Genomic DNA, 18921 nt, shown 5'->3' with positions numbered 1-18921 from the left:
TAATTTTTTTTCATTTATTTACAAGCCATCAAACAGGCACTGCCCAATAACAGGAGGGGGGTTCAGTGTTAATGTAGGAGGAAAATGGAGTACCCAGGGAAAACCTGTATTGTTCAGTAGAGTCAAACTGAATGACACTCTTCTTACTTTACAGCGTGGTTAATTTAATTGAACCCTGAATGGGTGCGAACCCCAACTGTAGTGGTAAGAGGCAAGTGGTTTAACCACTCCGCCACTGACAACCCTATCCTACTTATCATACCCAATTTCTGAAATCCTGAGCAACCAACTACAAAACAGCATTGCAAACTGAATGAATTGACTTCCGTGTAGTAGTAACATAAAAACGAGTCTTATGTCCATCAGGTGTAATTAACACCATTGACGTCAATTCTTTTATTTTATAGTTATCTGAAAGTGCTGTGGTCTTCTATTTTTACACCATCTATCAAACTATACAGTTTCAATAAAAAAAAAATTAAAAATGCAAAAAAAAAAACCCAATATAGTTTTGGGTTTAAAATAGTGCCATTATATACCTCCAGACTTTGACGATGTTGGGAGAGGGTTATGAGCTCTAAATATCTTCTCAGTAATATCATCATCATCATCGTCATCATCATCCTCATCATCATCATCATCATCATCATCATCATCATCATCATCATCATCATCATCATCATCATCATGTTCTGGAGATTTCTTGTTGCTGTTTTTCTCGAGCATAGCTTTGATAATCATCACTTTCTCTGTTAAGAGATTAAATATTTATCACACCAAAAGGATATGAATGGATATTTGTTTGTACTTTTTTAAATTCAATGTCATGAACTGGATAGAAAATAAGATATTTTAAAGAAAAGGACTAATATAAGTTACTATATGCACATAATATTTGAACACAAAGCTAGGCTAATCTTGTATCATCACCATCTGTCTGTCTCTGTCTGTCTACCAGTAAATTATAGCTCGCGCAGCGGCAGCATACCGACTCAATGACTAGTACACATGTGCATCCTATATACTATGTAATGTTTTTTTGGTGGTTTTACCCAAGGATGCTTTGCGGCACAATGACTATGCATGCACGTTTTATATACTATACACATTGTTCACACAGAGGGCGCTATCTACAATATCATCATGAGGCAGCCGGTCACAAATGAATCTAACCTGCGTGAGCTTATGGATTTTGCCTCGTTATGATATTCTTTTTATATCACTCTTTGGATGTGACCTCTTTAAATTATGTTGTATTTTTACAAAGTTTTTAAGATAAATCATTTACTCTCTGTTTTGATTTCAGTTTTTGTTAACAATTGTCAATTTATTAATTTGATGAAGATGTTACAAAGGTAACATAGATGAAAAGTAGGACCTTACCATCACGCTGACTTTGAATTGGAGACCTTATACTTTTCCGTGACTCTGGTCGGTCGATTTTCTTTTCAGGTTCTGTAAGAAGTATATTATGTAAATCAATTTGCATATCTTAACGTGGCAATAATGTTAAGTTTGCTTGACAAAGGATTACACTGACACATGGCTCTGTTTATATCAATGAAGCTAATATAACAACTTTATTACACAACTGTATCATCAGTGAATACAGTATGGTAAACAACAACAACAACAACAACAACAACAATATTAATAATAATAATAATAAAACAAACAAAATATTTTTTTTTAAATAAGTGGACCAAAAGAACAGGACCAAATCAAGTGTGAGTGCTAGTGTGATCTACAGGTCCCAGGGATGGTACCAGTGGCCAGCTCTGGTAGGGTGTGTGCCCCCCTCCCCCAGGGGTGGGGCAGTACCAGTGGCCAGCTCTGGTAGGGGTGTGTGGCCCCCAGGTGTGGTACCAATAAAAGATCAAAGTTTAGACCTCCATACACAGTCCTTAGGAGGTAACATTTTGAGGCAATTAATGGCAGTTATGATTTGGTAAAGGACAATGGACCACATTTTACTATTTAATCTTTAGACCAAGCAAAAATAAAAATACTGCAAAATGAACCCCGTTTTACAGTATTCAGCTCAAAAAAAAGACCCATGTTTAGACCAAAGGGCTAGAAAATGCACCCCATAGGGTGGCACATATATGTATGGCTCATATAAGGGGAGTGCATTCAATATATATATATATATATATATATATATATATATATATATATATATATATATATATATATATATATATATATATATATATATATATATATATATATATATATATATATATATATATATATATATATATATATATATATATATATATATATATATATATATATATATATATATAGTAAATAGTATCAAACTTGTAGAATAGAGTGCTCGATGCTTGGGTATATATATATATATATATATATATATATATATATATATATATATATGAATATATATGAACTCAGTATATGTAATATGTCTACACTAGAGTACAGTGCTCAATACATGTGTATGTAGAGCAGTATGAATAACAGTATCAAGCAAGATATTGCCCTCTACGTTAATTTATAGTGTATGCCATACCTGTTCGAGCTTCAACAACTGCTGCTCTACTTTTGACATTGTTTGATCTTGAATGCACAGCAACAACTTCTACTTTATAAAGTGTACCAGTTTTCAATCCTTCGATGGTGAAATTCGTGTTTTTTCCGCCAACAGATCCTGCATGCCGTCTTGATTTGTTACTTTCTTCCGTGTAGTAAATTTCATGTTGACCGACCTCCCCAGTTCCAATCGTCCATTTAATCTCAATATTTGTGGAGGATTTTGATACAATGTATAGGTTCCCTGGTTGACCTGGATCTGATTCAGTGAATATAGAATATCATTTGTTACATCAAACTCTGAATATTTATGTGAAAGCGAAATCATTGGTATGCATGCCTACATACCTACTCACCCATCCACACACACACACACACACACACACACACACACACACACACACACACATACATACATGTGTACATACATACATACATACATACATACATGTATGCATGCATGCGTGCACACACACACATGCACGCACACACATACATACATAGATGCATACATGTATACATACATACATACATACATACATACATACATACATGCACGCATGCATGCAGGCACACACACATACATACATACATACATACACATACATACACACAATACATACATACACACATACATACATACATACATACATACATACATACATACATACATACATACACACATACATACATACACACATACATACATACATATATACATACATACACACACACACATACACATACATAGTTACATACATACATACATACATACATACATACATACATATCCGTGTACATGTACTAACGTGTTATATCAACTCAACTCATTTATCTGAATTAACAAATTCAAATCGTAATACTCTGACAGCAAAATTATTTATAATGATACATACTTTTTAAACCAGATTGATTCACATCTTGAACAACTTTTTTTTCTTTCACAAGTTCAGTTTTTTTCCTCTTTGAGCCTGCAGCACCCATGGTTGTATTAGTAAGTAGTAGTTATAGCTTCAAGTACTAGTATGTTATGAACTCTCATTCATCTGTGGATAATATAGAAATACAGAAAAGTGTTACTAGATAACCAACAGCAAGCAGCGACAATTTAAAGAATCGATGACTGTATTTTTTTTAATTGAAGAAAGTGTATCTTATTTTACCAAAATATCCTGGATGAAAGTTGTTGTCATTCAAATCAAGTTTTAACAAAAAAATAATTATGTAGTCATGCACCTTGATTTTTGGAAATTTCAGACAAAATTAATGGAAATCACGATGAGTCTTCAGAAATTGGAAAATACTTTTCAGAAAGTTAACTCAACATTTTAATAGTGGGTAATAGGTTAGATGCTAAGTCTTAGAGTGGCCATATGGATGAGGATTGGGGTATTCATTTCGGATTTTTAATTTATAAAATAATTCTATAATGGCTTCCGACTTAAAAAATTTATGTGAAACAACATATGCAAAGTCTGTGTTTGTAACTCAATAAATGGCAAAAGATTAATAAATGTGTAAAATCTTTGTTATTGTACTTACAATAATAAAGATTTTACACATCTTTTTGCTTTTTGCAATGTATTGAGTTACAAACACAAACTCTGTTATGTTTTTTCATGTTGATTTTTCAAGTAGGAAGCCATGATAAAATTGTTTTATAAATTAAAAATCCAAAATAAATACCCAATCCTCATCCATATGACCACTCTCATGCAGTGAACAAAGGAACAAGAGTGGTGTTGTCTATGTATGCCATATAACAGTGAATCACTCAGTGTATAGAAATAGTTTATGATGTGTACGATTTATCACTACAAAGAGATCAACATTTACGTGACGTGACAGCATACATGACAGTCACAAACCATTAGCGGTCCAAGTGCAACAAACCCGCGGGCTTGCCTGGCGAAAACGGGTGTCATAAAAGTTGTTTGCATCTCTAAAGCTGTTTGTAGCGTTACTTATAATAGCCTAATAAATTGATAACAACTGATATAAGACGGAGATAAGGTTTGCCTCAATTGCAGTCCATGCAATAGAGGTTTTACAGCTGTTTACTTGTGTTATGTAAGAGCCCATCATCACATGTGTAAATATTGGTACTCTTTGATAACAAGTCCACTTGCTTGGCTAATGGCTTGTCCCAGTAATGTTAGGTCTTAGGTTCAAAACAACAATAGGAAAAGTGAACACTTATACTTATTCACCTAATATTATGTACAGTTATATGTATATATAAAGTAGTAGAGTAGTAGTAGAAGAATAGTTTATTATAGTGACATGAGGTAAACCATGACAAATCTACAAAAAAGTTACAATACACAACCTCCTGCCAAATGGGCTTATATGTCACCTTAGTGAATAAAACTTAACTAGAACAGTGAGGAGCTTATTGAAGTGAAGAAAGTGTTATGTACAAGGCAAAAACTGAAGCTAATATCTCCTAATGTATAATGTACAAGCTGTCCCTTCTCTTTAAAAATGCCCTCTCAGTAAACCTTGTCATATTTCTCACTTTTCTTGACACCAAGTACTTTAGTTTATATATGTGCTTATATTATACAGCATACTAAATGGGAGCTGTGTGCCCGGTTTTCTCGTTATATGAATGCAATAAATTACAAACAAATTAACAGAGTTATATTTATTTGACTGTTTTATGGGGATTCGTTGTAAAGTTGCTTTTCGAACGCTACTATTAATGAATCAATTTAAATTCTCAGTCATACACTATTGTGATTAAATTGTTTGATAATTAGTGCTGGACAATTTAACCTTGAACTTTTTTGTAAAAATGAATTCTCTGCTTGAATACCTAAAACAATTTCTATAGAAAAACATAACTGTGTCTAAGATGTAGACATTGTGTGAAACACAGGCAATTTTGTTAGCAATAGCATGGAAGTATAACCCCACTACTTCCATGGCAATAGTAATGTAAATTTTTGCATTTATTGTGGTCAAGTCAGTCTACTGTTTTCATTGCTATGTTAACAGCTGGAGCAATCAAATATACCGGTAGTGCTTGCATAGCAACATAGATTTGATGGAATTTAGTCAACAGGTTTGGGATCTTGATCAGGTAGTGCTGGTCATCTAAGGTCATGTGAGGGGTCACGCAACACGACATTCTTTGGTAGTATTGACTTACTATAGATATAGTACAATAGAATCAATAGATCACTTTGTGTGACATTACTCTATCTTTGTACACTGCAATGATGTGAGTCTAACTTCCTCATGGCAGATTAACCATACAACAGAACAATTTCACTTTTAGTCACCCCACTTCCAAAGACTTGTGACTAATGTATTACAGTTTCACAAAGTTTTTCGTAATTCTACACAAACTTACACTATCACAGAGAAGTCTGTTTGTCAGTGTATCTCTGTTTGTCTGTGTGTGTGTGTGTGTGTATGTGTGTGTGTGTGACACTGCATGTGCGCCTGTGTTGCTGTGTGAGTGAGCATGTATGCGTCAAAATATATGTGCTTCAAAGTAATAAAGGTAACGGGTATGAGTGTGTTAATTCCGTACACAATGACAGAACTGATCAAGTCGTTGTATGTACTTATGTGTGACATACCCACTCTGGGTTAAATTCAGGAAGTGAACAAAATAACAGTAGTTAAACTATTATGACTCAGTAACTGAGCGTTACCACCGTGACCTGTCCAAATGACAACAAATAGTTGCCATGGGAACAACGTAACTGATTTGTCTTATTTCCCTCCACAGACGATAGCCGGCAAAAGAACAATACTGACCCAGAAATTCCATGTGACATAAAGTCAGGTAGACTTATCTTACAAGATCAAAACTTCTGTCGTACAAGTTCTAATACACACCAATAGATTCTGTATAGGCTACTTACGTGGTCAAACGTGCTGGTGTAGTAAATTCATGAGTTGTAGACCACTTTATATCTGACATGCATGGCTAAGCTCTGGTGACAATATTTACAACATGAACTTTGACCAGGCTAGGGGTGAGTGTGTCAACAAGTTGCAAGGACAGTTCAAGCCTCTTTGTTAACAAGACTATGCCCATATTATTATTGGTGAATTTACAGCGACACCACAACTAAAGACAAACATGTCATCTTGTGAATTATTTTACTGAACTTATGGAAAGAAAATTATCCTTAGTTTATGAAAAGGGGAGTGGGAGAGGAAAAAAAATGTGTGGCTCGGATAATGCCCAGTTTCAAAACAGGGTGGGGTAGGTAGAATTTTTTAATTTTTATTTTTTATTTTACTATTTTTTCTTGGTCTGGTTCAGGTTGTTACAATTTATGTAGGTCAACAGAGATTTATCTTTGATGTGTTTGCAGCAGACGACATTGTGTGCTACACTGTATTCTGCCATGTTGCTTTGATCACAACATGATAATGTCGTCGACTTTGAGAAATTTTTAGAGTTTTCAACATTTTTTTGAATTACTTTAAAAAAAAGTCTAGGGTCCTATCAGATGTACAGCCATTACAGATTGGAAGAACAGTTTTATATTGTCTTTTTAAGTTGATGTCAGTTTCCACATATTTTTCGTGAGACTTCCAAATTTTTTCGATTTTATTTATTTAATTTTTTTTGAAAAAAGAGACATACAGACAGTTGGGTAGTTTAGGTAGGTAGGTAGGTAGGTAGGTAGGTAGGTAGGTAGATAGATAGATAGATAGATAGATAGATAGATAGATAGACAGATAGATAGATAGATAGATAGGTGTTTGGAATGTCTGATAGCTGTGTAATTGGATGGGGTAGACAATTGGATGGATGATTTTAGAGGTACATACAGACAGTTGGGTAGTTTAGGTAGGTAGGTAGGTAGGTAGGTAGGTAGGTAGATAGATAGATAGATAGATAGATAGATAGATAGATAGATAGATAGACAGACAGATAGACAGACAGATAGATAGATAGATAGATAGATAGATAGATAGATAGATAGAAAGATAGATAGACAGATAGATAGATAGATAGACAGATAGATAGACAGATAGATAGATAGATAGACAGATAGATAGACATAGATAGACAGATAGATAGATAGATAGATAGATAGATAGATAGATAGATATACAGACAGATAGACATAGATAGACAGATAGATAGATAGATAGATAGATAGATAGATAGACAGATAGATAGACAGATAGATAGATAGATAGACAGATAGATAGACATAGATAGACAGATAGATAGATAGATAGATAGATAGATAGATAGATAGATAGATAGATAGATAGATAGATAGATAGACAGATAGATAGACATAGATAGACAGATAGATAGATAGATAGATAGATAGATAGATAGACAGATAGATAGACAGATAGATAGATAGATAGACAGATAGATAGACATAGATAGACAGATAGATAGATAGATAGATAGATAGATAGATAGATAGATAGATAGATAGATAGATAGATAGATAGATAGATAGATAGATATACAGACAGACAGACAGACAGACAGACAGGCAGATAGATATAGATGTCAATCATTCATTCATCCCAACATGACAACTATAAATCATTATAAATTAAAGATTTATATTCAAATGTTAGTAATAGAATCTAGTAACAATACTGTTACAATGGCAAACATTAAAATTACAAATATATACACTGCATGTTCTATAGAAGATGAAAAATACAAATGAGAATTCTTCATAGATACTGATGTATGATATACAAAGCAAAGAACAAACAAACAAACAAACAAACAAACAAACAAACAAACAGAAATATGTAGATGTGTGTGTGTGTGTTTACATTTGTTATAAATATGATATTGTGAAAAACTTCAAAGGATAGGAAATAAATGTACTTTCTACTGAAAACAAAAAAAATGTAAATGAAGAGGCTGATATTTTATCAAATTAAATGATATTCTCAATTTCATAAAAATATTACAAATACTTGGATGTTATATTTGGACTACATTTTGAATATGAAATATATTTTTACCCAAAATACACAAGATTATTTACTTTTTTGGACTTTGCCAATCTAATGTCCTATTTGTAAAAATAGGCATATTGATAGGAAATGATATTACTTATACATGACATACATGGATCACTGAATGCAGGTACTTAACAGAAACTCGCCTGCATGGACCATTTATCACCTGCAAATGGCAGTATAATTACTGGCAATTTCCTAGGCTATAATCTGATTGGTGATGTCCATGTGTATGTATGTATAAATAACAGACTATGTTCAAAGCCTAACACTGAAAATTTGGAAAGAAACTAGTTTGGTATTTTTCACCTATGAACACAAAGTTATTGTATGTTACAGCCAAAATGATGTTGGTTTGGTGTTTCATTCATAGGTCATTATAGATATATGAAAGTCATTGCTTGTTGATATAAGTTGTATATGTTGGAAAACAAATGTAAATTATAACAATATATTACATTCAAAATGTATGATTCCCATATGGCATTACCTTGCACATGTATTTTGTCCCAGATATGTGTGCGTAATGTTTTGACTGTGTACATCTGCTAATTTTCATCAGGTAGGTCACTTTTATACCCACATTGTGTTAAAATGAAGTTTTTCAACTGCTATTACAATTAATGTATGATTCCCATAGCATTTCCTTGCATACATATTTTGTCCTAGATCTGTGTGCGTAATGTTTTGACTTTGTACATCTACTCATTTTCAACTGTCATCACCAGTGTGCCCTCTACGCTAATTTGACGCGCCACTGACACACACAATTTCAAATGACACACCAAAATTTGCTGTTCCCCTATCTCTAACTAGTCACAAAAAATCCCTGTTTTTCTCATTTTGACTCACAACAACAAAAATTGGCTATCATTAGAGGGCACACTGGTCATCAGGTATTTCAGCTCCATAGTAACATTGTATTAAAACAAGGTTTTATAGCAAGCCAAAACCTACACAATTCAAAACAGCCCCATCCATTGCATCTCTGAATTCTTTGTAAGTTTTGTAGATTGTTGGAATGCACACCTCCTGGAAACATGTCTCGGCAATTGGTAATCGTTGACTGTGGAACATAACTTTTATATTGTTATACGACTTAGGTGGTATGGTTGGACAACCTGTGATGAACTGCAGAAGCTTACCAAGTGATACAGTTGTGTTGTTATTGTCTGTAGGACAAAACATGAATACAGGTAAAAGTTGGCAAACTGCTAAATTGGACAGGTAGTCACTAAGTCTAGTTCCTATACAGTATCATTACCATTTACACATCCACTCACAGTATTGTCAAAGTCATTACTCTAGAAGTCCTGAGATGCATGAGATGTAATTTAAAATTCATCCACAGCCACCCACAGTCATTAACATCATGTCTTTGTTTATCAATCATATATTCTAACCAATATCACAGTCCCTCATAAAGTTAGTGTTTATTGGGGCAGTTATGTAATGTCCAAATATGGTATATTTGTCAGCTCAGGATGCTACTTATACACTGTTTATGTCACTACAGCAGTTGGGGTTCACTGATTGGATGAACAACTTTTTGTGCTGATTGAGGGACTTTGACCAGACGTGGTTTAGTTAGTAATCACGTTGGCATCCAGACTAAGTAGTCACATGAGTAAGCTAATCAACAAATCGACATGCCAATACAAACCATGCCCATGGAATGAAAAATACAACTATAGTGTAAATGTGATGAAATTGATGAAAAATAATTATTCCTTCTTGCCTTTCCTTCCAATCTGATTAAAATCTGATGTGGTGAAAGCAGCTAGATGTCTTTATTTACCACTATTTTTATCGTTTTGCCTTGTTTGTTTTGTTCTAGATGATCGGTGGGAAGGCAGCGATCACCAAGAACAAAACAAATGACACAAAATGATGGAAATAGAGGTAAATAAAGACATCTAGCCACTTACACCACATCAGATTTGAATCAGGTTATTTTTCTTCAAGCTAAATTACAAATAGTTGCATGACATTTAAAAACTATTGGATGCAATGGGAACAGTATTAATGTATTTTTCTGGAATGTTTTATGATTCTCTTCGCACTGCTGATATGAAATTAAACTGCACACTCCTGTCTTCCAACATCAGAGAAAAAAGAGTATTATTTTTTCTCTGATACTGGAAGACAGTATTATGAATTTTAATTTCAAATTAGCAGTGTGAAGAGAATCATATTCTTAAGACATAACATTCCAGAAAAATATATTTTTATACTGTTAAAATGACAGTTTCATAGGCACTCTGTGAGCATGTTACATGGTCAAAGGTCATATAGTATAATAATCAAAATGTTGTTTTTATATTGCACTTTCCCACTTTGTGCTCAAAGCATTTTACAATTATTACCTCTGGCACGGATCTATAGTGGCACAACAGCCCTTTATACTTCCTCAACTCCCTGGGGAGCATACAATCCATTGCAGCCTTTATAAGCACATAGGATTAAAGCATTCACATTGCAACCTCTATCCTACCAGGTCCCAAATTATACAGCTGGGTTGACAGCATAATGAGCGTCATCTTAATCCAAACCCCTATTTATATGCAAATTAGGTCTTTAACTATGTACATACCAGTAGTAATCTTTCTGCGATCACATTCTTGTAAGTAGGTGTTGAAAAACTCAAACGTCATGCCTTTCTGTGCAGTATCAACATCATCAAAGTGGAGCAAAGGCGACAATTCAAAGAGAGTTACCACAATGTCCGCTTGCCTGGGGAATATTATACGTACGATTTCAGTACTTCGGCACAAGACCTACAAAGGAAATTACAGAAATATATGCAATTACCGAATGAATGTTGCATGTGAACTGCACTCATGAGCCAAATTAGCACTGCATGAAAAGTGGCATTTCCGGTTTCGTATACAAGATGATCACACAATGGAAATGTGGCATTTCCGGATTTCGCCAATGTGTGATCGTCATGTAAATGGAACCAGAAATGCCACCCTTTCATTCAGTATAGCTCTTTTCTTGTTCACATTCAATAGCTAAGCTAAGAAAGTGTTTCCTCGCAAACAAACATCATCGGTCACTTTATCACAAGTCTAATTCATCCACCTTTATCCAACCTTTACCATCACTTGTGATCCACCAACTCATCACCTGAGATCATCCTGCCCATCACCTGTGATCCTCCTGACAGTGTACCTGTGATCCAGGGGTTGTGCAAGACAAAGTACCACTCTTTACTTTCTAGTATACCCAGATAATAAATCACCATGCTGATTGGCTAAATTAGGCCAAAGGTGAACCTTTGCCTCATACTCACCAAAATTACATACTTTTATCTACAAAACTTTATTCGAGATGAAAAACTGCTTTTTTAAAAGAACAATGTAAATTCTTTGTAATTATTGAAAAAGGAAGAATTTATTTCTCATAATACTAAGCATTTTAATGTACTTCGAAGGTAACAAAATCTAACCCTTAAATGTACTAAACACTGTCAATTGACGTAGAAAAATTACCAGCTAAGAATATTACATGTATTTCTCTAACATTTCACCAAATAGTTGTTCTTACCTCAGCAAGTGACAGACTATTAAAACCAGTTCTGAATTGATCCAGTTCTTCTTGGCGTCTTTTGATGATGTTGTGTAATAATAGTTGTTGTATACAGTAATGTTTACAGTTATCATTGACGGTTCTCTGGACAAAACCAGCGTCGGCTAACATTGTCATAACTTCCAATGTCTGTCCTAATTTCTTCAGGTCATCCCCACTACTGGCCATAATCTATTAATATGCAAATAAAAGGTTCAAAATGCAATTGTGTCAATTTTGTTGTTGTTGTAATTATGAGCGTTTTTCAATACATTGCACAGATTTTTTTGTTTGCAGTAAACTGCTTTTTTTCATAACTTTTTCACTCTAAAAAGTAAACAATGCTAAATATCGGTACACATGTAGCCCTCTGAACACCAGTGAGATTTAGTAATTTAAAACCTTTGGTGGTAGAGTGACATTCAACACAGATTTCTGTGCTTACTGTCCCTGGGCCATGGTTGTTCTGGTGAACAGTATTATCACAATTTGTTGTATAAATGAAGATCAGTCCAACTACAGAAATGGCACACTCCATGAAGAGACTAGAATTTGAGGAGATAGATACGAGTTTGATATGAAATGACAAGAACATGCTTCCAATGAGGTTGAATTTAAAACCGTTTATTTATTCATGTTTAAAATCCTGACGAAGGTCCTTTATGCAGGATTGAAATGTAGAAATAAGTTTCTAAATTCAACCTCAATGGGAGCAATTGCTTGTCATTTCAGGTCGAACTAGCATTATCAAACCTGAAAACTAAGTCTATTGGCTAAGTGTTTGAAGCTCTCAAATACTCATAATTCATGTGATCTTACACCAGTATAGTAGAGCCCACTTACACTTTCAATGTTTTCACGAATATCACAGTCAGGCACATCATTGATATCGAGATTGATTTCAGCAATAGAACCACGTGTGACGTAATCTTTGACAGACTGCGCAAGTCCAGCAAGACCGGGTCCTCCCCAGATAATAGAATGTTGAACCATTCTACCAATCATAGTATACATCTGTATGTCAACCAACGTCTGGTTGTGTGTTGGCACTTTGTGGTCATCTTCGCCCTCAAAAATGAGGTCAATTTGAGGTTTATCTTCGTCTGATACTGTGTAATGGCCAATCATGATATGTTCCATCAACAGCGTAAAGTACTCCTTCAATGGTCCACCTAGGTCGTAAGTCTGTGTGCTGTCTGTAAATTCTACTTCTGGCCGGAATCTAAGCTCAGGAACTCTTTGGTCAACATAGTACTTGAGATCACTGCAACACTGGTAAAGCATTGGTATTTTTCTGTCTATCTTAATTTCAAAGATTTGGTTCCTGTCTGGTTTAATTCTACTGTCTATGTGATATTTGAGCCAAGCTCTCCCGCGATTTTTGCTTTCCTTATCGAATGGAACTCCTACAAAATCAAGAATTTAGACAACATATTATTTAAACTTTCATTTTGCGTTCCACTTTTTTACTCACAGCAAATACACTTGCATACACACACACAAGTACAAGTACACACACATATACATAAATACATGATACATACACAAATACACTTGTACATACATAGTATGTACATACATGTACATATGTACATACGTTCGTATACAGACACAGACACAGACCGACACACACACAGAGACAGACAGAGACACAGACAGACAGACAGACACACATACACACACACACACACACACACACACACATCACATACATCTCAATCATTCCCAAGAATGGCCCACATCAATATATGATGACAATATATATTGAATGTAAATATATGACAGCTAATATGATAATTACCTGGTACACAGCGTGTTGTAACAGGTATACCTGGAACACCTGAATCCCAGTTGTACGGTGTCACTACTATTGTGTACTCAACGTTTGCTTTAAGTCCCTTTACTGTATACCTTTCCTGTCCTGGATCTAAGTAATAGTCTTCTACTTCGACTTGATCAGGTCCATAATGGGAAACTCGGTAGTTATCAACTGAAGTATTTGCTGCTTCGAAACAAATCGTGACTGTATCGTCTGTTACATCTACAACGTCAATCATCCCTGCAACAACTGAACCTATCAGCAAGGATAGAAAATATCATAATTACTTAGTACAGTATAGCTTAAATTGTCAAATGGATGGTGTTTTTTCTCTGCTTTGGTTATATAATGTAATCTGAGGATGTTTTTGTTGTTTAATTTAATTTGATAATATTTCCAAACTTCCTTTAATATTTACCGTATTCTGTATGTACTTTGAATTGAGCAGAACAGTGCTATCGTAAATAAACATTTATGCAAAGTTGTGTACATACACAGGTTTTGGAGCACTCCAATGTCTATGAAGTAAGTCACAGATGTGCGTATGTGTGTGTGTCCGTGTACATGCATGTACATAGTTTGTGACACTGTTTACAAAACATGAATATCCAGTGTCTCTTTGAAGTTGTCGTCATTCAGAAGGAGACTCGCTTTTATGCCAAGCAGCCTTCCACTGGATGCAGAAACTTTTTTTATGATATTCATGTCAATAGCAGCCATTTAGTGGAAATAACGTTTTTGAATATTGGAACATTTTGCCGTATGAATTGAATTACTTCAGTATGCGAAGTGGCTATTTTAGGATAATTGCAAAATGTAGTTTACCTCCTGTGTTTGCTGACTGAGAAGGATTATGTAGTCTTGACATTTTCTCTGCAACATCATGATCATCATGGACAGAATTAGATGAACCACTGTTGGCTTCTATAAGCATAGCTTCTGCAATTGTCATTTTATCTAAAAATGGATTTAAAGTAATAAAGATAGTATCAAGTTCCATAAATGCATATTTATTAGAGTAGTGATGGTAGCTTGTGAAAGAATGAGGTGATAGGAAATAAATTGGTGTGGTCTGTAAATAGAGATTATGTAATTGCTAAGGTGTGTACATCCTGTGTTGTCAAACATTTATTTAACAAGTCAAATACTATATTATAATAGCTCTGGTAGAGGACTGCTAATCCCGTACATGTCAAACAATGTGTCAACATTATGACAGATAAAGGGCATAAGGCAACATAAACTATAGATGCTTCACACTAACCTGTCACATCATGAATCTATACAAACAAGGTATGTAAACATATAGTATACCCATCAAATATCCACATATAAACCCAACCTTCCATCCACGCATATACAGCCCGTTTCAAGTTGCCATTCACCGGTACTGATTGATACCAACATGCACATGTAGAAACCAATAAGAGACTGCATATTCAACACTATGATACCTAGATCACAAATACTTGCTACATTTCATCTATTGAGTAATAATTCATTTAAACATACTGTAACTAGATGCAGACAAACTGGCACAAATATTTTGACGTCTCCATTTGATATACCTCCCAACAGTAAGTGAAAAAACATATGGCTAAAAGATAGGCTCTTACCATCACGTTCGGCATGCCTCGAAGTCCTTGGATTTTTTCTGGGCTGTGGTAGCTCTATTATGTTTCCGGCTTCTATCAAAAACACAAGTGTCATGATAAATTTATATACTAATTCACAATCACAGATGGTGAGAAGTGTAAGTGTTATACTTGTATTCATGAAATAAATAAATGTCTTGTTGTATAAAACACCTATGATATGTTCATTATCTGAAAGTGACCTACTACGTACAACTCTACTTTATTTTTAATCTCAGTTTCAAAATTTCATAGGAAGTACCTTACATCTATTCATTCCTGTAGCCATCAAAAGATTACTTTAATGCTCAAATAAAACTTCGTATGTAGTAATTAATATACTAGTATAGCATTTTTAGTCATCAGAGTCCTAAATAGCGCCCTCTATGCCTCTATAAAGCAGCCATACTTCCTACCTGTTTGAGCTGTAACAAATACGGGTTTACTTTTGCAGTTGATTGACTTTGCATGCACAGCAACAACTTCTATTTTATACTGTGTATCAGTTTTCAATCCTTCGATGGTGAAGTTCGTAGTTTTCCCGCCAACTGATCCTGCATGTCGTCTTAATTTGTTACTTTCTTCCGTGTAGTAAATTTCATGCTGACCGACCTGCCCAGTTCCAATCGTCCATTTAATCTCAATATTTGTTGAGGATTTTGATACAATGAGTGGCGTCCCTGGTTCACCTGGATCTGATACAGAGAAAATCATATCATTTGATGTTAGAACCAAGTAAATCAATCATTTCGCTGATTATTCAAATTAATAGGGGGAGGGTAACATGTATAACCGGTACACCATTTGTACACATGATACGACTTCAAGTCAAAGGATTGAATATGGTAAGAATGTGGTACGAAAAAAAGTCGGAGGCTCAAGCCGAATTACTACTGGACGGACATGTTAAAACTTAGCAACCGTACTATCGTGGGAACTTGTCACACGTGCACCATGGTAAACAAAGGCTTCATAAATTATTATAACCCGTTATACTTGACTGGAACGTCGTGATCATTCAATCGATCGATCAATCAATCAATCAATCAATCAATCAATCAATCAATCAACCAACCGACCAATCAATCATTCAATCAATCAATCAACCAACCAACCAACCAACCAACCAACCAACGAACACCACGAACTAACCAAACCAACGCTAGATAAGCCCGGTGAACCAAAGCTATGCTGGGAGATATTGTCACAGGCGCAGGTTATATCAGTCATATGGCCTATTCTGCCACACAGTTGAATACTAGTATATCATCATCATCATCATCATCATCATCATCATCATCATCATCATCATCATCATCATCATCATCATCATCATCATCATCATCAACAACAACAACAACAACAACAACAACAACAACAACAACAACGGCGGCGGCGACGATGACGACGACGACGACAACCACTCAGCACAGGCACACACCCATACAAACACAATACACTTTATCAATTAATTCGTCCACGATAATTCACAAATTTCCATTAACTGCACATACAATGATGTAATCTGTTAGACTATCTATGATATAACGATACATACTTTCAAAGACTTGTACGGCGCCAACTACGTCTGCTTCTATCACAACTGATGACGTTTTCTTCTTTCTCGCTGCATTACCCATGATTGGTTCACGGTATATTATCTACAACTCTGTCACAAACAACATGAATAAATCTCAGTGGATGCAAAGAAGACATAAAGTAATTTTCCCGTTACAGCAGAATGTGTCAAAAGATTTTTAGAACTGAAAGAAAAGCTTTTTACACTGTGTAAAATCTAACTTTGATATTTATTACTAAATTCACCCTAAATCACAAATTCAAGCAATTGAACGCCCTGGTAATCGTCTACATATATCCAGACTTAGATATCTGGAATGGTACGTCCTAGTAGTTGAGACAGACTGATATACAAGTTGGTGTACAAGTCAATGGTGGTAGAATTCTATAATGGTCGTATTGTGTAGCTGTCTGAATGTGGGTCATCAGAGGTTAATCTGATGAAAAGACTGAACGGCAGCCTCATAAAGGACGCTTTGATTTAATGACACATAGACTATTATATTGCGGAAAGAGGAGTGCAGGTAAATAATAAGTTAAACTCGGGTTGAACTACTGTATTTTGCGACATACGATACAACAGTAGCTTTAGCAATGCTTCACAACATAACGTTTTCTATTATAAAGGTATACGATTCACGAACAAGTTCCTTTTGCACGCGGAATGAGAGAGAGAGACGGAGAGAGAGAGAGAGAGAGAGAGAGAGAGAGAGAGAGAGAGAGAGAGAGAGAGAGAGAGAGAGAGAGAGAGAGAGAGAGTTAAATACTGAAACTTTTTTTTATGATAGAGATCAATGTCAAAGTTATCATTTATACATTTTGTCACTATTTTTCGCTGTTCAATATTTGTTGGCATAAATATTAGATGCTGCTGAATATACACGCATAGTATCACACACTTGTATTGAGTCAACCAGCACACAACAATGGCCTTACGGATTCTATAGTGTTGTGCACATGTTTAGCTTTGATTATTGTCGAAAACAACCACCCGTATACACAATATTATCTGTGGTCCATGTCAAAATACAATGGGTTTGACTTAGTTGTAACATCGCATTATGTCCATCCATTTAATTCACCGTGAGATTACCCTGTCGAAGACGGAACGTGTAAGTCAGTGTGTGACGTATTACACTCGCGGTGAGATGTACAAAATGTATTTCGTAGAAGTAGAAATTCATTCGTAGCCAAACAACAGTCGAATAACAACAGTTGCCATGACAACTTACCTGCTTTGTGTCCCTTGAACACGACAGTTGACGAAACAAATGTTGGCCGTGAAGATCTCGACGCACTAAGTAGCTAGGAATAAGCCGAAAAAAAGTCGGTGTACCATCCGAATATCCGTCGTATAATACTTGAACACGAGAAGGTTTACGAAATTTGATTTGTTTATATGCAAAAGAACAATAGCTGTTGTCCGGCGAACTCGTACGTTTGAAAGTTGAATCGTGACAAATATTGAAAGAATGAACTATCGCCCGGATATGGGTCAACAACTACGGTGAACAATTCATTTAGAAACACATTGTTGGACATTTTCCAGCTTAGTGTCCGCCTTTTCCTGTTTTCACCAAGAACACTAGGTCTGTTTTCATCAATATCACGTTTGTTTTCATATTAAAACAACAAAGCACTCTGCCCACCAAACCTCCAACTGGTAAAATGGAGAACAGAAACGAAGGAGTGATTGAAAGTAATTATACTGTTTTATCAATCAAAATAATCACAAGATTAATATTCTTGGGCTGTATATTTAGAACATCTCTTGTATGTAGAATTCGA

The 18921-nt window shown here is 35.0% G+C and overlaps 1 protein-coding gene across 1 annotated transcript; it reads right to left on the bottom strand.

Moving 5' to 3' along the window:
• Positions 1-8437: 8437 nt before the first annotated feature.
• Positions 8438-18479, bottom strand: LOC144452937 (G2/M phase-specific E3 ubiquitin-protein ligase-like). Its single transcript, XM_078144155.1, has 10 exons — positions 18366-18479; positions 17114-17224; positions 15972-16250; positions 15538-15609; positions 14747-14878; positions 13904-14176; positions 12946-13508; positions 12082-12294; positions 11126-11309; positions 8438-9704 (listed from the first exon to the last, which is right to left on the bottom strand). The coding sequence occupies exons 2-10, from the start codon at positions 17193-17195 to the stop codon at positions 9469-9471; spliced, it is 2034 nt and encodes a 677-aa protein (XP_078000281.1). The 5' UTR covers positions 17196-17224; positions 18366-18479; the 3' UTR covers positions 8438-9468.
• Between the last annotated feature and the right edge of the window lie 442 nt (positions 18480-18921).

The sequence above is a fragment of the Glandiceps talaboti genome, chromosome 23 (genome assembly GCF_964340395.1).
Source record: "Glandiceps talaboti chromosome 23, keGlaTala1.1, whole genome shotgun sequence".
Classification (NCBI taxonomy): domain Eukaryota; kingdom Metazoa; phylum Hemichordata; class Enteropneusta; family Spengelidae; genus Glandiceps; species Glandiceps talaboti.
Note: the sequence above shows the minus strand (reverse complement) of the source record. Positions and strands in the feature narration are given on the sequence as shown.